At 43.9% G+C, this 22,440-nt stretch overlaps 1 protein-coding gene across 1 annotated transcript; it reads right to left on the minus strand.

Moving 5' to 3' along the window:
- Positions 1 to 742: 742 nt before the first annotated feature.
- Positions 743 to 20,605, minus strand: PFN1 (profilin 1). The gene is made up of 3 exons (XM_030187543.1): positions 20,085 to 20,605; positions 8,867 to 9,053; positions 743 to 1,087 (listed from the first exon to the last, which is right to left on the minus strand). Exons 1-3 carry the CDS (start codon positions 20,214 to 20,216, stop codon positions 990 to 992), a joined length of 417 nt encoding a protein of 138 aa, XP_030043403.1. The 5' UTR covers positions 20,217 to 20,605; the 3' UTR covers positions 743 to 989.
- Positions 20,606 to 22,440: the final 1,835 nt, after the last annotated feature.

The raw sequence follows: 22,440 nt of genomic DNA on the forward strand, positions 1-22,440 counted from the left end.
CTGGCCTTTGTGTGTTCTCTATGCAGATGACGAATCTTTGCTGCAATAGCCTGTCCTAGAAGCACTGTCAAAGTGGGAGTTTTAGCTACTATAGACAATGCAATGCAAGTACACCATTGCTGCTTTCCTTCTAAACTGAAGCTTTAGCATGATAATGCAACAGCTAGTGGGGAATCTAGCACATGCCCAGAAGCTCGTCTCCAAGCCAGTGGAACTATATACAAGTCAAACCAGGGCCAAGGATGTGCCACTGCTGCACTGGCTCTTCAGCCAGTTTCCGACTTGTAGACGTCTTACATCAAGTCTACCAAGGAGATTTCTGAACACTAGTTCTTACTGTTTCTAGTGTTCTTACCCCTTTTGTTTGGGCTGACCTTAAACCAACCTAAAAACATGGATTTTCAGGCGAGCCTTTGGGTACACGGTATGACTGGACCCTCCAGCTTGTACTTTCTCCCTTTTTGCTCAATTATATTGCTTTCCTCTATTTTTGTCTGTACACTGCTCTATCCCACCAAGGTGACTAGAGCGGTCTAGCAAGCACACAAAAAAAACAAACCATATTTATATGTATAACAATTTTACCATTTGGAACACTCCCCACCCCGTGACTAAAGCAAACTTTATATCAAGCTGTCCTTGGGTTCTAAACTGCAACCTGAAAAGCTTTGCAGGCACAATTCCTTCCCAATTTTCTTCCACCTTAAAAGAAATGTATACAATACCACTTCCAGCAACCACACAAGTTTTAGAATCAAAAATTTATTTCATATTCCAATATAAATTCTGGAAAAAAAGTGTATTACAAGAGGACATTTGGCTGCTAAGGGAATTCATCTCGACAAGGGCATGGGAAGAGAACCGAGAAAGCAAGCAGCAGTAGCTGAATTCCTCGGGTTGGATGTGCCCACCTCTTGCTGATGTGCTCAGTAGTACCGGATTGGATAAGCAGGAGGAAAAGCTGAAGGGAGGGATGGAGTCGATAATGATCAGTATCCTGCGTCCCTCAGGTATTTAACTGTTGAGTTAACTGCTGAATTGAGTACCCCTCCATGGACTCCTTCCTTGCCAACTGCAATGATTAATGCTGGGAAGAGAAGAGAAAAAGAATTAACATCTGTAGAGACGCTGCAGCAAGTTTACATATAAAATGAAGTGTACACATTTAGAAGCAGAGGCCTGTTCAGTACCATTCTATGCTGTTGAATGTTAAGAACCGATATATTCATATCACCCCTCTCCTCAGGTCACTTCACTGGCTTCCGATCAGATACCGCATTCAATTCAAGCTTCTCCTTCTTACCTACAAAAGCACTCAGTCTGCTGCCCCTCACTATCTTTCTACCCTCATCTCCCCTTACGTTCCCGCCCGTAACCTCCGTTCACAGGATAAATCCCTCCTCTCAGTACCCTTCTCCACCACCGCCAACTCCAGGCTCCGCTCATTCTGCCTCGCCTCACCCTATGCTTGGAACAACCTTCCTGAGCCCTTACGCCAAGCCCCCTCCCTGCCCGTCTTCAAGTCTTTGCTTAAAGCCCACCTCTTCAATGCTGCGTTTGGCACCTAACCCTTACCGTTCACTGAATCAAGACTGCCCCAATTTGACTGCCCCTATCGGACCGACCGTTCACTTGTCTATTAGATTGTAAGCTCTTTGAGCAGGGACTGTCTCTCTGTTAAATTGTACAGCGCTGCGTAACCCTAGTAGCGCTCTAGAAATGTTAAGTAGTAGTAGTAGTAGTATTACATATAGCAGTGATTTAACCAGAGCTGAGATTGTGATGTCATAATGCCTCATTCCACCAATGCCTAAGAGCCAACCTCATCAGTGATGTCACAATGGCTCGACTGTCCTATACTTGGCCCACTTCCCCCCTTAGTGTGAAGAGTTTCAGTCTCTGGTATCCAGAGCTGAGATTGTGATGTCATAATGCCTCATTCCACCAATGCCTAAGAGCCAACCTCATCAGTGATGTCACAATGGCTTGATTGTCCTATATTTGTCTCACTCTTATCTATTAGATTGTATGCTCTTTGAGCAGGGACTGTCTTTGTTAAATTGTACAGCGCTGCGTAACCCTAGTAGCGCTCTAGAAATGTTAAGTAGTAGTAGAAATGCTAAGACAGTTTTAAGTTAGTAGATAGATGTTCTGCAATGCTAGGGTGGGGGGGTGGAGCTACATTTTTTTTTTTTTTTTGGCTGAAGCAAAAAGTGTTTGGGATTATAGAAAAGCTACTGAACATAGCAAGTGCTGTAGGACCAGGGGGCATCATGCTGCCCTCCCTGCTGATGCTTGGGAGGGGGAGGGAGTAAGTTTCCCAGGTTGTAGAAGACCATTTTGAGGCAGCACTTGCACCAAGGCCACTTGCTTTCCTTTGTGGCTGCCTGGATTATAGGGCTCTCAAACACGGCATACCTAACAGGTTCAGAATTCCTCAATGCACAAATTTATGCATTTATGGTTTTTGAAGATGGACTGGCTAGATTGTGCCTCTAAGAGGGTGGTATTATACCATCTGGATGCACAGCCAACATAAAGAGCAGTGAAAGCCTGAAAACAAAACCCTGCAGTAATTACACTGGCTTGCTAACATGAGGGATGTTAAGAGAATTTGTGTCGAGGATGAATTCTACTATATTTCAATTAATCTTTAGTGGGATGTAAAAGATCAGTACTTGATAGCTAGTTAGATCTCCTCACACTTTTGTAGCTTTTCCTTTCACACTACCCCCAAATAGTCCCTTCTTATTTCAGTAGTAACCTGCATAAGCCAACCCCAAAATGGTCATGCTAAGCATCAATTTAGATTGGATTTGTGCTTGTTAGCATATGCTATTTAAGCTTGTGTTGAGTTGCATAAAAGCAAAAACCCAAGATTGAGCCACTTAGTCATGTCACACATGACAGGGCATTATGTTAATGTAAGGCATGTTTACAAATAACTTCCACACTAATTTTGCAAATATTCCCTAGGGTGTACCTAATGCTGGTCCAGATAGAAACTGCCCCAAGAATAGCTTGTAATCTGCAGAGCTGGAGCAGTCTCCCTAAGCCCACAAGAAATAAGGTGGGATTTGAAGCACAAGAGCCCAGCAGTTGAGACTTGATCTTTTTATATTTCAGAAACCATCTACAGAGAATGTTGCTCTTGTAGGGCAGATTATGCAGCAAAATAGTGGAAAAAAAAGCCAACTCTTAAAGACACTGACCAAAATCAGCAATTCTAAACCCGTCCTCAGGGCACACTTGGTTTATTATCCTGAAAACCCAGCTAGGTGCATCCTAAGACTGGGTTGATAAAAGCAATTTATAGACATCTAAAAGTCTTGGTAGTAGAGTTCTTACCACCTCTACACAAACTAGGTAAGCTGCACAGCAGATGCCTTGGCCATTTTACAGGGCAGACTACATGGGCCACACTGGCCATCACTTACTGTGTTGGTCACTTTTAGCCTTTATCTGCTTCAGAAGGTCTTACGAGACCTGTCCTTTCCCCAACTGCAATAGCTAGAATTACAATCTGGCAGCACTTGGATCATCCCATATGGACATGGAAGCCTAGGTTGATCATCCCATTAAGTTATGGGCATGGAAGCCTAGGCATGGGGCCCAAAGTATTCACTACTTGAATAAACCATTCCAGCTCAACAGGTTGAGTATGGCCAGGCTACACTGAATTCATGAATTGCCAATTACTTCTAGGAGAAAAATGCTATTCTGCATTCCTGGCCAGAAGACTCAATTCAGGTCCTCTGCATGGTGATGCACAGCACGTGGGTCAGCCCAGGAAGGTACAGTTTGTTTTTTTTAAATCTTAATAGGCCAACCAAATCTCAGTTATGTGCTGAAAACTAGCCCAAATTCTATTCTACCTGCTTTGGCTGAACTGACATGTTTTCAGCGGAAGCTGAACGTTTGTGCCCCTCCTTCTCCCTTGCAAATAGATGGGCAAGGAGATGACCTCAGGCCTTCTTACAATCCCTAGTGGTCTAGGGATGGAATCAGGGCAGAAGTGATCCCCAGTTGATCCATCCCATGCTAACTCAAAATTGTCACTACAGGTCACGGCATTCATTTCGAGAGCAGAGCAACTGGGGATCACTCCTGCCCTTACACCTACCAGGGATTTTAAGGTAGTTGTGGAGGGTCTACTCTGCAAGCTTGTGTAATTATGACAATATATGATGGCAAATACAGTTAAGTTCAGCAAGAAGCATGACAAAAAAAAAAAAAAAAAAAAAAGTCAGCCATTGTAAAATCACTGTGGCTTATATTAGCTGTCATCCATGGTCTCCCATGACTTGATACCATTTGGGGTGATTAAAACAAGATCTCTTCAGAGCCTGGAAACAAAAATCAAGCTTGTGGCATGCAGCAGCTCAATTCCGAGAGGAAGTCACATGGTCAACTTGTATAGTGTTAAAGGAAGTGATTTTACAAGCATGTAACGGAAAATTAGAAATGTATTTTTGCAGTTCAGAGGATATAGTCCTTGCATTCAACACTGCTTTATTAGGCTGATCTGTATTTAGTAAAGGCCACGCACGATAAAGATTTATCCTACCTAAAAACAGGGTAAAGGGTCAGACCTACACTGCAGGCAAAATACTAATTTCTCATTACATCTGCATAGTTTGTGTAAGCATAAAAAGCTAATCATGTGTACATGTTCTTGAAGATTCTGTCTCAGAATTGGGAATCCAAGACTTGACAAGCTTTTGTTAAAATCTAGCTCCCAGTTCTCCACTGCACTTCCTGGGGATTTAACAGAGGACCAAGTGCAAGCTGACAATTCCTTGTGGGCCTTACTGGTTCACATTCACAAAAACAGGCAATAAGTACTTCTAGCACTCTTAGATGAAGCAGGAGGGGAAAAAGATTGGCATGCTCAAATAGCAAACTGTTCCTTCTATATATCTGTTCACACCGGAGTCTATAACCACCTCTCCGGAACTATGTAACAGCCTACTAGTAAGTGGGAAAAGGTGGGATACAAAATGTAACAAAGTGTTAAAGGGCATTCTGAAGGATGTAAAAAAGAATTGAAGCGGTGCAAAGAAAAGCTATGAGAATGGTAAGGGATTTGCGTTACAACATATGAGGAGAGACTTGCGGACCTAAACATGTATACTCTGGAGGAAAGGAGAAACAGGGGTGATATGATACAGATGTTCAAATATTTGAAAAGTATTAATCCGCAAACGAACCTTTTCCGGAGATGAAGGCGGTAGAACGAGAGGACATGAAATGAGATTGAAGGGGGGCAGACAAGAAAAATGTCAGGAAGTATTTTTTCACGGAGAGAGTAGTGGATGCTTGGAATGCCCTCCCGCGGGAGGTGGTGGAAATGAAAGCGGTAACGGAATTCAAACATGCGTGGGTTAATCAAAGGAATCCTGTTCAGAAGGAATGGATCCTCAGGAGCTTAGCCGAGATTGGGTGGAGGAGCTGGTGGTTGGACAGACTTATACGGTCTGTGCCCTGACAATGGCAGATACAAATCAAGGTAAGGTATACACAAAAAGTAGTACATACGAGTTTTATCTTGTTGGCAGACTGGATGGACCGTGCAGGTCTTTTTCTGCCGTCACCTACTATGTTACTATGAACGAGACTGTTCCGAGGTACAGGCATCTCTGGAATTTAATGCTCTGAAGCAGTCTCAGCCCTTCACAATGGGGAGGGATGAACTACTGCTTGAGCCAAACCACCATGTCCAACCTCTAGTTCTCAGACTATAACTTCTCATACGAGCTGGGGGGGGGGGGGGGGTATAAGATGCAGCATTTCAGCCCAGGTATCCTACTAGAGTAGCATTCAGAGTGGAAAGGATTCAATTTGATCTACTTTTTTTATATGCACTTGAGGCAACGGATGGCTCGTGAATTGAAACCAGCTCCCCTGGTTCAGGCTGCTGCACCAACCATTCAGCTAGTACGTGTTGGGTACAGCACAGGGCACCAAGGACCACTTAAAAGGCCAGAAAAGATCAGCCTTAAAAGCATTTCTGCGGCTAGAAGAGCTACTAGCAGGACATTAAGCTGTCTTACTTGCATCAGGCATCGATACAAGGGGGAGGAGGGGAAGTGTATACCCTGGGAATGTATAGTGGGGCAAGTTTTGCAGAGCTTTTTCATATTTTACTGTCAGAAATATCAAAATAATTTAGTCTGAGAATGATTTAGAAATATCGATCAAGAGGAAGAAGCTACAGGTACACCATCTGGTAAAAAGCTTTTTCTGGACCCCGAGAAGCCAGTGGGTTAAATTCCTGATACTGAGCAAACTAGATTTAGTTATCTGGGTATTTCAGATTATCTATGGAAAAACTGCAGACCTTTGAGAAGGTAGCTGCTCGTTTAATCTTCTCTTAAGACGGTTCTCTAAAACCTTATGCTTGGGTTTTCTTTCCCCAAGCCCTAGAATTATCTAGGAGTGCTTTCCTCTATTTTCTTAATCTGCTAGTGCTTGTCTATTCTACCTAGTGAATTATCTAGCTATGCTATTAAAAGAGCAAAGTTGTCTAGTTTTGAAGACATTAGGGCCCTGATTATCATAAGCAAAGACAGGTGCTAGAGGTTATGTGCCATACCATTGCCTGCATTTACACGGCTTCATGATCACAGCTGGTGGGCATGTGAAACCATGAGCTTGCTGGCTCTGGCCACCAACATGCTAAACAGGGTATTAACATTCTTCCGATGCTCAGTGGGTAGCGTGCATAACCCTATGCCAGCTCAGAGCTGGCCTTAGGGTTTCCAGAGCACTGGGAGGAATGGGTAACCCTGTCAGGCATGAATCTGCATGTTAGGACACCCCATCCCACCCTGGGCCAAGCAGCCCCTCCCCCCACCCAACATGGAGGCTGGAGGTCTTGTGGACCTCCAGCTCCCCCCCCCCCCCCGGAAACTTGAGACAGGAGATAATGGCATTCCCTTCCAGCGCTGCCTCCAAGATCTTGAGATGCGCTGGGTGGGGTGCCACCATTTTGGAGGCAGCACTGAAAGGGAGTGCTACTCACTCCTCCGAGATACAGGGGGAGTTTTGGGGTGGGGCAGGCTGGAGGTCTGCCAACCTCCAACCCCTCATGTCCAGGGTAGGAAGAGGGCCCCCAGCCCCTATATTTGACAGCCCAGATCTGTCAAACTCCTATAGGAGGACTGTGCCTTGGACACGTTTTAGTTTTGCTAGGCTGTTTGGGCTTTAACTCCCCATGCTGTTTGGAATTTGATTAAACAGAACATTAAACTTGAAAATCTATGAAGGTCCTAGTTACGATCTAGTTTGCAAGATGCCTGCATAAAATAACCTCCATGAAGTCATGAGCAGCACTACCAACATTTAGGCCCCGACGCTCAGAACTCCCCAGTATGCCAACAGTGCTGAAAAATACTGCCGAAACCATGAAGAAAATCAGCTCGCCAATGTTCAAAGGAAATCAAATACAATGCACATTTACAAACGTGACAGCAAGTTAGGGGGGACATGCCCATGTGCAGAAGAGTTAGTGTTAAGTAAAGTTCCTGTGCCAGGCAAACCTGAAAGTTATGCCTTTAAATGTGTTAAAATAACTTTGTAGGCTTCAGGAACAGATTTGCTTGGACTTGTGCACTTAGGGACTGCATAGAAACTGGACTAGCAAATTTTAGAGAAATCAGAAACATTAATACCTGCTCTGGGCTAGTGTGGCTTTGTTTTGTACACTTTAGTATTGGGAGGGAATAAGAAATGACCTCATTAACATTTGTCTACATTAGCCATGTTATTTGCACTAATCCTTGGCGTGCAGCGTGCTCATGGCCTCTAGTGCCCATATTTGCTTCTGAGCATCAGGGCATTAATGCTTTTTACCTTATTCATACATGTGCTTGAGTGCAAAGGCGATTATCTGTTGGAGTGCACAAGTGTGTTACTTAGGTATATGCTTTTGTAGTTTGAGCTGAAAGCATTAAGCTCCCGATAACAGTCATACTGGGTCAGACCAATGGTTTACCTAACCCAGGACCCTGCTTCCAACAGTGGCCAATCCAGGCCACAAGCACCTGACAGAAACCATTAGCATCAACATTCTATGCTACCAATCCCAGGACAAGCAGTGGCTTCTCTTATGTCCATCTCAACAACATTATGGACTTTTCCTCCAGGAACTTGTCCCAAATCTTTTGTTACCACATCCTTTGGCAATGCCTTCCAGAGCTTAGCTATTCTGAAAAATTTCCTCTCATTTTCACTGTGTCCCCTGGTCTGGTCTTATTTTCTCTTTCAAAAAGATTCTTTGAGGTCTACAAAATCCTGAGTGGTGTAGAACCCCCCCTCCCCCACTTCAGCTGTCTTTTCCCAGCTGAAGAGCCCTAACCTCTTTGGCCTTTCCATTCCCCTTATTTAAAAAAAAAACTGAGCCTTTTCTAATTCTGCTATAGCAGCCAGAATTGAAACCAATGCTCAAGGTGAGGTTGCTCCATTAAACACAGACATTCTTGGCCTTCACATCCCTTTCCTACCAATTGCTAGCATCTTGTCTACAATCAAGTTTATTGTTAAGTTTACTACCCTGCCCTTTGGAGTTCCTTCAGGGAAGCTTACAAATCTAAAATATAAACAATGACCAACACTTAAGATTGTTTGAGTGCTGACTATGGTGGACCCAATTCAGACAACACAGCAACTATCTAGGACATTATAGAACAGTGCACTAGGCTTGAAGAACAGTCTGGGAAGAGACTAAAGTTGTTACTCTGGAATCTTGAGCTTTATAAGTTTGATCAGCAAACAAAATGTTTCACCACAGCGAAGAGAACCTTGTCCAGCCTTTAACCCAACTATCAACTCCACTGTGTATTTCTACCCCACCCCAAATACTCACTTTTACAAGTCTTGTTGATTGAAACGGCGTATGTTGGGCCCCCAGTGCTGTTCTTTGTCCTGGCATCTATTGTACCTTCCTCTACAAACAGATCCTTGATTACCGATATCTTCTGTTGCCCCAGAGTCAAGCCACCAATGAGGATTGCATTACGATCCTTCCCAGTTACCATATTGATTTCTTGAGGCTGGAGAAATGGAAACAAGTTAATACACCGTTAGGCAGAGCTAGGATACAACACCCCTCCCCCCCCAAAAATTAACGATTGTTAGATGCAACCTCTTCGCCCATTTTAAACAGTCTCATGACAGAATATTTTCATACAAGACGTACCTAATAGCTTCAAAATAATAGATTATAGTATTTGATAAATGATTTTACAAGTTAGAAGTAGAATTTAAAGCCTAATACGAGGTTGAATTTTGGTACACTGACCCCCCAACCTAGTAAAAAAAAACCTGCTGCAAAGATTTTTTTACTAGGTTGGTGTTTGATAGTAGCACTGGATGTTACATAAGCTTAAAGCACGTTTAGAATAATTTTAAATTTCTACTTGACAGGATCTTTATAATTGTGAACTGCTTGACTGTCAAATGCAGATACAAGTGTTCCTAAACTGAACACAAGTTTGTAGTAAATAGGAAAAAAAGAAAAAAAAAAAAAAAAAAGATGTTCCGATCCATTTGTAATCTGAATACAGATATTAGAACTCATGCTTACGGGACAGCTCACAAGAATTCTTGCACCTTGCCACGAACTAGCTATAAACCCTCACTCAAGCTTGCACGAATGACAGCTACACAGCTTAGTTTTAGTTACAAGGTAATGTACACCTCACAACTTTAAGTGGTGTTAAGACTGCCGATAACCAGCTAAGCCATCCAGTAGATTCACTCTACCCTTACCCCAAAACTGGTGTCGCTCGTTACCCTTATAGAAGGCCAAGTACCAGAAAGCCATCTGTCCCATGCCATCCATGCATGCATGATAAATCACATTTAGTAGTGCAGGGGGCATTGTTGGGATTAGTGTTAGTTTAAAATGGAGTAGCACTTATCCAGAAAAAAAAGGCATAAGGCAGGACGGAGAATGTTCCTAGCGGGGTTAATAACGCATGACACAACTAGTCATTCTACCAGTCACCAGAACACTGGCTTCAAGCAGCTACAGGCCCCATTCCAGGATCACTTCTCTCCCCCCTCCTAGCATTCCATAGGCTTGCTTCATCAAGTCTGAGTTTTTAGGCCATTATCCCTGCCTCCCTCTCTCCCCCCCCACCCCCACTCTGCGCTGAGAAGAGGGGTAGGAAAGCCACAAGTAACAACTTGATAAGCCTATGGAATTCCATGAACAGCTGCAACCAGATGCTGATTAAGTATGCAAACTGCTGTAGGTTAGAAGCAGCTGTGCAAGGGATTACCAGGATTTGACAACAAGTGATCATGTTCCCCTTACTAGAGGAGCACAGGGACAGAGCCTGCGGGGTGGGAACAAACTTGTCCCCATGTCAAAAGCTTGTTAATGGACAGGACTGTTGTGATTTTGACTTTTATGGGGAAAAGACAGACATGCTGGCCAGAAACCACCAAAATTTGCATTAGGTATCCTGTACATGCCTGCTACAAGCACATCTGCTGAGAAGACATCTTCCATTGCAGGAAGGACTGTGGGAGACACGAGAGTTAGACAAGCTCAAGATTGTGGATGAAGCCATAACGGCATAGGGAATACAGAACAGGTTGTATTTTATACCCCTGGGTATTTAAATAGGGTGGATTAGGATTCCTTGGTGGAAGTCTGCTGTTGGGGGTTGGAAGGGTGGGGGTGGGGTTCTTATAGCTGCTTGTTGTTTTCTATTTGTGACTTATAAAAGTAGAACAGCATATTGTGACTTTTTATAAGATTTAAAAATAAATTAAAAAAAGGTGTTTGAGGCTTCTACAGATGAGGACAAGAGCCTACAGGGATGGGGTGGGGACAGAACCTGCATGGACAAACTGCCCCTCATCATTCTCCGTCCCTTTACTCAACCTATTAGGAACCACTAGATCTCTTAAAGTTTTAGAAACTTGACTGGGTAGTGGCAAGTTGAGCTTTGAGGAAGAGCTAGCAGAATACTACAGCTGTCCTGTTGTAAGATACCAAGTAAACTTGTTTATGAAGGAATTAAAATTTGTGCCCTTGCAAGAGGCACTAGTAAAGCAATTTACGTTAAGATAAATTTTTGCATTGAAATTACTCAAAACATTTGCATGCCTGAACATATAAGTCTATCCACCCATGCCTTATACTCTTCATAGAGATCCTCTGTACTTCTCTTGAATTCAGATACTGGTCTCCCATTCCGTGAATTTGTCACTCAAGCATTTTCTCAGGTTATTTCCGAGTAGCCCCCTTTCAGTTGGTAGACTTGCCTCTTGTACATTTATGCCATGTGTTAATTCTTAAAGATTGGATCTTAAGTACCCCAAGTTGTTTATATATTTATTTATTTTTTTTTTAAGTTTGAGAATGCTGCTTATCCTAGAATATGCGGTGGATTTTCCTCAGGTCCACCTTAATGGACGAGACATTTTTAGTAAGATGATGCCTGGCAACACATTATGTTGAGTGAGGAAATATTCGCAGATCTGTTTTAAAATGTATTACTTTGTAGCTTCATTGCATACCCTAGTCCTAGTATTGTTGGAAAGACTAACAAGTCATGTTTACCTGTACTTATTTTTATAGACCTCATATCTCCTCAGCAGTCTTTTCGTCAAGCTGAAGAGCCCTAGCTGCTTTAGCCTTTCCTCATAGAAAATCGTCCCATCCCCTCATCACCCTTCTTTGTACCTTTTCTAATTACACTATTCTGAGCTGTGGTAACCTGAATTGCACACAGTATTTGAGGTACTGTCACACCATGGAGCAATAGAGGCATTTTGTCCTCAAATTTTGTTTTCCATTCCTTATTTTATTTTTATTTATTTTTGTTACATTTGTACCCCGCGCTTTCCCACTCATGGCAGGCTCAATGCAGCTTACATGGGGCAATGGAGGGTTAAGTGACTTGCCCAGAGTGGGAATCAAACTCGGTTCCTCAGGACCAAAGTCCACCACCCTAACCACTAGGCCACTCCTCCACTATACCACATAACGTTCTAATTTGCTTTCTTAGACACCACACACCAAGCGGAGGGTTTCAACATGACACCTAGATCCCTTTTCCTGGTCGGCAACTCCAGATGGAGAACCTTTTCTTTCTCCACATGCATCACCTGCCACTTGGATGCCCAGTCTTGTAAGTCCTCTGGTCATTTAAGAGCTTTTGAATAACTTGTCAGCAAAAATTACGTTACTCCCATCTTTAGATAATGTTAAAAAGCAGCAGTCCCAGCACAGACCCCTGTGGAATCCTACCATCTACCCTTCTCCATTGAGAAGACTATTTAACCCTACTCAGTTTCTCTTTTAACCAGTTTGTAATCCACAATAAACACACTACCTCATAACCCATGACTCTCCAATTTCCTCTGGAGTCTTCCCATGAGGTACTTTTGTCAAATGCTTTTTGAAAATCTAGATACACGTCAACTAGCTCATCTTTATCCACTCCTTCAAAGAGGTGAGGGACTTCCTTTCACTAAATCCATGCTTTTGAAATATGCTCTGTAATTTTGTTCATAATAGTCTACCATTTTGCCTAGCACAAGACATCAGGCTCACAATTTCCAAGATCACCTCTAACCTTTTTTTAAAGATCAGTGTTACGCTGGCCACAATCTTCCAGAACCATGCTTGATTTTAAAGATTAGTTCTCAAAGTTCACTTTTCAATTCTCAGTACTCTGGGATGAATATTATCTGGTGCAGGCAAATTGCACCATTACAAGGTTTGCAGATATTTCATTCACTTTGACTACTATTTCTGGCATTGGTATCTCTAAGTCTTCCATGGTGAAGACCGGAGCAAAAAATTCATATAATCTCTCCACTATGGCTTTTCTTCCGAGTGCCCCATGGTCATCTAGCGGTCTGATTCTTTTGCGGCTTCTTGCACATGGACCCAATCCCTCTCCTGGGTTCAGGCCACCAACAAAATTGCAACCTGCTCTGTACAGTTTGCCAAGCTTTTCAGGCTACATATGAATATACTGTGAAAAAGCTGGTGATTGACTAACACTAGGAAATGCCAGGATGCATGTTGAGATGCTAACCATGAAATCTACCAAAATGGACTAAACAAAAAAGCGTGAAGAGGCATGAACAGAAAATGCTGTAAGTAGGTATGTTATGACTCACCCAAGATTCCGGTGGAGTGGACAGTGCTTCTCAAGTGTTATACAATGACAAATGAATACTGAATAGCAGACCTCCCATCGTCAACCCCCCCCCCCCCCCCCCACACTTATCTAAAAGGGGAAGGAAGTAGCCCCAGACAGCACAGGGTTCTACATCTGTACACTCTGACCCCTGAAGTCTGCATAGGCTTCCAGTCTAACAAAGCCCACTCAGGTGAGGACAGAGCCAAGCCAATGATCAGTTTACAGGACCCATGATGACCCACTGCTACCAGGAAAGTACAGAATGGAGAAGAACTGCGACACTTCCATTTGTGGTCTCAACCCAGTTTGGGAACCACTGACAGCATTTAGAACATACCAGAACCACCAAGGAAAAAAAAAAACCCCAAACATCGCAGCAGGAAGTATAGAGCACAAGTGGGCAACCAAATTGTAGACTGTGTGGGGTATAAGAAACACTGAGGGCTACAACCCTGCTGTGTTCGAGATGGAAGCAATACATGCAATTAGATCTCATGCATATTTATTGCAAGTCTTGCAATATGTCTTGAAAGCCCAATGGTTTTGGGCCCCTGAGGATAAACCAGATGCTTCCAGCAAACTAGGTGAGCATATCTGATTTTTTACCACTATGGCTGACTATAGTGGGATAAGCATAAAGGAATCCTGTGCCGAAGGAATGGATCCTCAGGAGCTTAGTCAAGGTTGGGAGGCGGGGATAGTGCTGGGCAGACTTATACGGTCTGTGACAGAGCCAGTGGTGGGAGGCAGGGCTGGTGGTTGGGAGGCGGGGATAGTGCTGGGCAGACTTACACGGTCTGTGCCCTGAAATGGACAGGTACAAATCAAGGTAGGGTAGACACAAAAAGTAGCACATACGAGTTTATCTTGTTGGGCAGACTGGATGGACCGTGCAGGTCTTTTTCTGCAGTCATCTACTATGTTACTATGCAATATTCTAGTTTGAGGAAGGGGGGGGGGGGGGGGGGAATTCCTACCCTTGGCCAATAAAATTGTCCTGGTTACTTCTACAGGCTTATGTGAAGAGATTTATGAGTGACTTGTACTGTTCTAAGGAAGGGGTAGAAATTTGGAGGCATGGCAGTTTGGAGAGGAGATACTTCAGAATAATCTACAAGTCACTTTTGAAACACACAAATCAAGTTAAGCTGCTCTAGCAAGTCCCTTCCACCCCCCCCCCCCCCGTGCTACATCTTGCATAAAGTCAATCATGAAGGACCCCTTTAATATTTGGGGTAGCACCTGTCTCACAGCAGCAGAAAATGACTTCCTTTCCCTATATATATATTTTTTATTTTTGTTACATTTGTACCCCGCGCTTTCCCACTCATGGCAGGCTCAATGCGGCAGGCAATGGAGAGTTAAGTGACTTGCCCAGAGTCACAAGGAGCTGCCTGTGCCGGGAATCGAACTCAGTTCCTCAGTTCCCCAGGACCAAAGTCCACCACCCTAACCACTAGGCCACTCCTCCACATATCTCAGTGTTTGTTGCAAGTCATACTATCCTTGCTACTTTATAGGATACAGTATAGTACAGTGGCTTGCTAAAGAATTAGCAGCTTCCCCCTGGCTATGAACTTTCATTGCATGCAAGCAATTACAGGCCTTGCTCACTTTGATATACTGGACTTTCTGCAGTAGAAGCTTGCAGAGCACTGGTGAAGTTTTAGTGCCTTTTTGTCTGTATTTTGCAAGCAATACCTCAATAGGTCAACAGTAATCCTGCTGTAAACAAAGCTGAAAAACAGTTTATCTGGGGTTTAAACATGGGGGGGGGGGGGGGGGGGAAGGGGGGTAGCCTGTCTATTATGCATGTTATTCAGCATCCAATGCACAAAGGGATTCTGTGTTGCTTTTATCTTCTGTGGTATGCAAATGTATTACAAACTGAGCATTGTATGTGATGCAGACAAAAAAAAAAAGCACCTACCTTTAGCCTTCAAAAAAGGTTACAGCAGGTCTGGAGCTGTAGTATCTGCAAGTGTGCGAGCCTGTGTGCCCCGTACTTATGAAGCCAAAAAGATTGCCAGTATAATAAGATACCAAGCTTTTAAAAGCAATTTACAACTGATGTTACGACCGATGCCTAGGACTGGGATGAATCTGTTGCCTTTTCCCTGGGCACGCATACGACACTTGCTGCAAGACCGTTCCACTTGTGTGCTAGCCACTTTCCCCTACCAAGCTGCCTGAAGAATTTCCATGAGTCTCATTTGCACAAGATAATTAAAAAATATATATATCAGTAACTTCACATGGGCACATGCACTGTTTTAATGGCAACCTACCTAAGCATATACAGAGGTAACCATGCTATCTTTGAGACAATGTGTGAAACCAAGCTTAAGATGAACAAAGACTAGATACTAGTGGAAACACTAGAGGGCAGGGAGTGGCCTAGTGGTTTCAGCAGTGGACAGAGGACCAGAAAGCAAAAGACATTAACCCCTTGCTGAACTGAGATGGTGGCACTTGTTACCTCAGACTTCGATGCTGTTTAATGCATGTTTAGGATTCCTTTCACAATGAAACAAAAAATTACAAAACCAGACCATTTTTAATCATTAAGAGTGGCAGTACAGCTCTGGCTACTTCATGCATAGCCCATCCAGTCTGCCCAACATTTTTGCCATGATTTAATAAGGAATACGGAGGTGGTGGGCCATGCGCATGGCAGCCGGAGATAAAAACAGGGCACTTTGCCCTGCCCCAGGCGCACACAGCTCCCAGCTATTGCAGGGGCCACAAGGATCACTAGCATGTCATTGCTCGGTAATGGATAGAGCAAAGGGGGATAGTTAGTCCCCACCCTTTTTCCACATCTATCACATGATATGACAGGTCTGTACAGTGGTTAATGGAAGTATCAGATGATTCAGGTACTAAGTTATTTTCTTTGCATGTTACGTCCCAAAGCTCTGGCCTCATGTTTTAGCAAAAAGCTGTGTGGCTGGTCAAGCCTCTCGAGTGAAGCTATACTGTGTGTTCAGGAACACGGAACAGGTAAAAGTCAAGGGGGAGTATCACTGCTGTCATGGTTATGGAGCAGTGCATCTGCAAAGACAGATTTCTTAGAACTTACTGCTTTAGCAAGCTACCATTGCCAAGTCTGCCTTGTCAGTAATATTCACAGCACCACCTAGTGTTTTAAGTGTATGAAACGGGATTGGCTTTCAACTAGAAGGGAAGACATCTCAAGGAGGCCAGCTTTATTCTGACCCAATCCTCTACCCTAGAATGGACGTCAGGAGGAGTGCTATACGCACTCACCACTGGAGGCTCTGGCACGTCCGAGCCCCCTAGACCTTGCTTCAGCAGTATTCTTCCCCTCAGAAAAAAAAAAAAAGTTAGCATCCAACTACTAGCAGTGCGTTGGGAAGCACCGCTAGGAGTCAGTCTGCCAAATAAGGCAATGTCCCCCCCCCCCCTCAATGCAAGAGCTTACATTCTACCATTTTCCATATGGGCACCTCCCCAGGTAGGCAATGTTTTAAAACAAAAGCATCTTGAGTCCAGGAGCAAGTGATGGGGGAGGAGGGGGAAGGCGTGGCCACTGGGCCCCATGCATCCTTAGGAGTGAAGTGCTCCACTTCATACGATTAGCTTCCTCCCATGGAACATCTTTACTTCAGCACTGACCCAAGTTTCAAGGCTTAAATTCCTGCCACTTACAGATAAAGAGTATCACTGTTACAGAAGAATGGCACGGCATTCATTTTAAGCATTCTCGGGGAGGGGCAGGGGGAGTACTGCACAGTGCAGAATTCCCATGCCCACTACACTCCGCAAACTCGGAAGGTCTAAGCTGGCACAGGAAGTGACCCAATGTACAGTGGTTCACTCCTCATGCCATGTGAGCTTGGTAGGTGGGGGGAGTGAGCAGAGCAGATGCTGCTTCCTGTGGCCAAGGATAAGAAAGCACCAGAGCAAAGTAAATATACCATGATGACATACAGCAATGTGTGCCACAGGGTGGGGAGCAGCAAGCTGAACATGTACAAGGGGGAGGAGTCAAGGTGGAAATACTGCACATCAGAGACTGAAGTTGGAGTGAGTGAGGAAGGGGGCAAAAAATGGTTTCAGGTCTTATAAGCATAATTTCTATATAGTATTGTGCAGAATGACCGTTCACTTGTCTTTTAGATTGTAAGCTCTTTGAGCAGGGACTGTCCCTCTATGTAAAATTGTACAGCGCTGAGTAACCCTAGTAGCGCTTTAGAAATGTTAAACAGTAGTAGAATGTTAGGCTGGATCCGTTTTTAAAGATTTTAGTAAAGAAATACTAAGGAGAGAGGTTGAAGAAAATAGAGCTATAGACTCAAGCAGCTCACATTTCATTAGTGCTTCCTGGTAGCTAAGCATGCTTATTGGGAAGTGCACGTTTTATTGTTCCCCCACCCTTGGGGCAACATACGTAAAAGTTTGGGGTGGGCAGTGCGATCTCCAAGTAGGGCAATGGCACGAGTCCATTCTTGAGGGAATGAGACAGCCTGCCCTACATTATGAAGCAAGACCAGTATACACCATTGCTCAAAGATTGCTGAAGTAGGCTACAATGAGTAACTTTTGAAACATTTGAGGATTTACTCCTCCCACATGGTGGAATGGCAGCAGGACGTGACTGCAAGGCGGCCTTGGGGAATCCACGTCAGCGGCACTGGAGAGGAGCCCGAGGGAAAAACTGGCAACCCCTCCAAGCTTTCCCAGAACTTCAGAAATCATGCTGCCAGCCTGGGTGCCCTTTCAGACTTTAACATACTGGATTTCCCACGAGGCTACAGCTTGGGAAATAACTCACCTACAACAGATTGGACAGGAGTAGCCTAGTGGTTGGTGCGGTGGACTTTGATCCTGGGGAACTGGGTTCGATTCCCACTGCAGCTCCTTGTGACCCTGGGCAAGTCACTTAACCCTCCATTGCCCCTGGTACAAATAAGTACCTGTATATACCATGTAAACCGCTTTGAATGTAGTTGCAAAAACCTCAGAAAGGCAGTATATCAAGTCCCATTTCCCCTTCCCTTAAACCCAGAGAGCAACCAAGCCCAGTAACAGCCGACTCTGCACCCCCCATTGAGCTTTCCTAAAACCCTTGGCAAGGACATTGCAATACCCATTCTTGCCCAATGATTCAGCAGAAGCTTCCTTTGATTCGCCATGACTAGGGCGGTGTACGGCTGCTTCCATCCCCCACCCCCCCAAAAAAGTGTACACTGCTGGGTCCAGGTAAGAATCCCGAGCAGCACGGAGTGCTTGCTGTCTACTCAAAACCAGAGATTCATATCTGAAACACGCCTCTCTCAGTAGATGCAACACTGGTGATGAAAAAAGGCACAAGCAATCATACAGAGCCACATGAAAGCAGCAGAGGGCCTAGTCACAACCCTTCCCCAAGCAGCCACAGTTGCCACACGGCTAAGACCCAGCCCCCAACTTCTTGCAAGGCTGCTGCAAGCTCACATCCTGCTGCCCGCTTCAGAAACGCGAAAAAAACCAGCGGAAATGGGGGGGAGGGGGAGGAGTGAATCACCGCCCAGCCCAAAGCACCCCTCCCCCCACCCCGTAGGGCTCCGCCATGCCAATCCCCAACAGATTTCTGCTACTTTTATTTAGCAGAGGCCTCAGTTGTGCTGCCCAACACATGGTCTAAAGCCCGATTTCTTTTTTTTGGGGGGGAGGGGGGGGTTCAAATTTACAAACGCACCAAACCGATCCGGGCAATTAAGGGTTATTAGAACGCTAGAGATAAAAAAAAAAAAAAAAAGCCATTCCCTCCCAACAGGACACTTTCAAGTAGTCTGAACTGCTGTCGACCGAGTTTAACGCATTATAAACACAAATGATTCTCATCAGAGCCTGAAATACTAAAGGGTGCGGCTAGGTACTGCGTTACAGAATAACGCCCCGCTCGGAATAACGCGCAACCGTATTGCAGGCCACGTTTTCAAAGCGGGGCGAACAACACCTAGCGTTAACTTCCTAGAGCCATGGGGTGGGGCGCTAGAGACCTGCTTAGCTTCTCCGTTCTGGCTTTTGAAAGCCTGGAGAGGACGTGGGTTGGGGCCAAGCCTAGATTCACCACCACAATTCACTTCCGGGATCTACCTGCCCTTCAACTCTACGATCTGCAGCCCCGTTAAGCTCAACGATCCCAAGTAGTTTACGATTTTTAAAAAAAAAAAAATCAGACAAATCTCGAATAAGCCTACCAGAAAGGCAGAAAAGTCACCCTGATTAGGATAGTAATGTGGAAATTTCCATAATGCTTGCACTGTACTTTCATAATGCTAAAGCCAAGTCACTTCTCCCGAAACTAAATTTCGCTTTTTCTGCTACAATAGGTTCGATTTAGTTGAGATATTCATAACCACCCCGATTACACGCGCACTTAGTGTGCAAAGTTACTGTAACACGTGGAAAGTGGGGCAGAATCTGTTTACTGGCTAACGCCCCTACCTAAAAATTACACAAATTCCCGCTAGCCTAGATTCCTGGGAAACAAGTACTTCTATGGTTTAATTTGTATACTATAAGCATGCGATTTTATTCGTATAATTACGTGCTCATTTGCTAACATTAAACTTCCTCCTCTGCAGGCATGGCGGCTCCGAGTTAAGTCCCTGCCCTCCATTACTTCCATAATAAGTGTTTATGAAAAAAAAAAAAAAAAAAACTATGAACTTCAGTTAAGATTATATAAGATTTTCACCGGAAGGTGAAAACGATTATGGAACCTTGGATCTAACCCAAAAAAATAAAGTTCAGTCCAATCAAACTATGGAAAAGTTTTGCAAGTTTAGGACTCGTAGGAAGTTTTTCCTCTGCAGACATTAGCCAACTTTACCAACATCAGATAGTTAGAAAGATTCAAGTGCCTATAATAGATATTCGTTTAAAATGTATATATTTTACCGTGCAGTTGATCAGGAAGCCGTGTGGGTGCGCGGCCCACACACACGGGGTGCCCTCGATGCCTATGATCGCCGCGTCCTGGCACGAATTGGTCGCCATCAGGCTAGCAATGTATCCATCCCAGCCAGACATGCTTGAGTTAAATTTTAAATTATTCGAGCTAGGAAAGAAAAGCCTTGCTCTGCCCCAGAGGCGAGTCGGATCAACACTGGGCAAGAAGGAGAGGCAACAAAAAAACAGGAAGAGGTCAGATCTGCATGCAAGCAGAAGACAGCTTTGTAAAAAAAAAAAAAAAAGGAAGAACAAAAATCTGCAGGGCAGCAGCGCGTCCTTCTCAGTGCGCGCAGATTTAGCGACTCGATCCCCCTTTACGCGCGCGCCAGCAGCAACTCCCAGGACACCACCGTTCTTGAAACCTGCAGGACGTGGAGCTGCTTCTTCTGCTGGAAAGTGCAGATAAAGTTGTCGTGGGGGCCGCCGCCGCCTCTTAAACCCCAGGCGGGAAAAGGCAATTAGGCAAAAAAAAGGGCGGAGGAGGAAAGAAGGAGGGAGGGAGGGAGGTGTACGGCCCCGCCCCCGCCTCTGCCCTGGCCCAGGTATCCTTCCGCATGCAACTTTTCTTTTCTAATAACCTTTCAAATCACTATATTTGAGTGCGATCCTGGCATTCTAGCGCAGACATAATACAAAATTGAAGTAGCCGTCTTTTATTTTAGGCGCTGAGCCTGGGTTTTGCGGAGGGAAGCTGATAATGTTTATCCCTTTGCTTTTTTTTCATTGTTCATGATTTTTCTTTCTTGATCTCGTTGATAAGGGATTTCTCTCACCCCCCCCCCCCCCCCCCCACTTTTATAAAGTACTGTAAATAAACTGTGTTGATGTGTGCCCGGTTGGCAACTTCAGGAAAGGGGATTATTTTCTTTGGCGGAAGCATCTGTGTCGGTGACTTCAAAGTGTTATAACTTTTTTTTTTGTAAATACGTTTTCGTTTAGTTTTTTTTGCTGCATTCTTCGCTTATTTCCTTACAGGGTTAAGCGGATTCCGGATCGGCGCTTTACGCCTTTGTTTTAATTGACGCTACAAAGTTTCATCATGGGCTTTTAATATATTTCATTATTTGTGAGAATGTTCCCCTCCCCTCCCCTTTTGTTGTTTCTGTGTTCTTCACACTCTGCAAAGAAGGAAGCTGATAGGGTTTGAAACAAACGTTCAAAAAAAAGGGAAGAGACGTCAATTAAAACATAAACGTACCGTTTTCCCATTCATTTTGATTTCTTGAGAAGACTTTAGTTTTAATATAGTCTTTAGAAATCAAACAAAATAAAACATGGAAAAGAAAATAAGATGATACCTTTTTTTATTGGACATAACTTAATACATTTCTTGATTAGCTTTCGAAGGTTGCCCTTCTTCCTCAGATCGGAAATAAGCAAATGTGCTAGCTGACAGTGTATATAAGTGAAAACATTCAAGCATTACTATGACAGTAAAATAGATACCATTGGAGATTCTACATGGAATGTTGCTACTATTGGAGATTCTACATGGAATGTTGCTATTCCACTATCAACATTCCATGTAGAAGGCTGCGCAGGCTTCTGTTTCTGTGAGTCTGACGTCAGACTCACAGAAGCAGAAGCCTGCGCGGCCACATTGGTGATCTGCCAGGGCCGACTTCTACATGGAATGTTGCTAGTGGAATAGCAACATTCCATGTAGAATCTATAGAAATCAAACAAAATAAAACATGGAAAAGAAAATAAGATGATACCTTTTTTATTGGACATAACTTAATACATTTCTTGATTAGCTTTCGAAGGTTGTCCTTCTTCCTCAGATCGGAAATAAGCAAATGTGCTAGCTGACAGTGTATATAAGTGAAAACATTCAAGCATTACTATGACAGTAAAATAGATACCATTGGAGATTCTACATGGAATGTTGCTACTATTGGAGATTCTACATGGAATGTTGCTATTCCACTAGCAACATTCCATGTAGAAGGCTGCGCAGGCTTCTGTTTCTGTGAGTCTGACGTCCTGCACGTACGTGCAGGACGTCAGACTCACAGAAGCAGAAGCCTGCGCGGCCACATTGGTGATCTGCAAGGGCCGACTTCTACATGGAATGTTGCTAGTGGAATAGCAACATTCCATGTAGAATCTATAGAAATCAAACAAAATAAAACATGGAAAAGAAAATAAGATGATACCTTTTTTATTGGACATAACTTAATACATTTCTTGATAAGCTTTCGAAGGTTGCCCTTCTTCCTCAGATCGGAAATAAGCAAAACTACTTAATAATGTCTTTGAAACCTTCTCCTGCATATTGCATAACCATTTTAGTGTGTAT

This window comes from Microcaecilia unicolor, chromosome 14 (genome assembly GCF_901765095.1).
Source record: "Microcaecilia unicolor chromosome 14, aMicUni1.1, whole genome shotgun sequence".
Classification (NCBI taxonomy): Eukaryota; Metazoa; Chordata; class Amphibia; order Gymnophiona; family Siphonopidae; genus Microcaecilia; species Microcaecilia unicolor.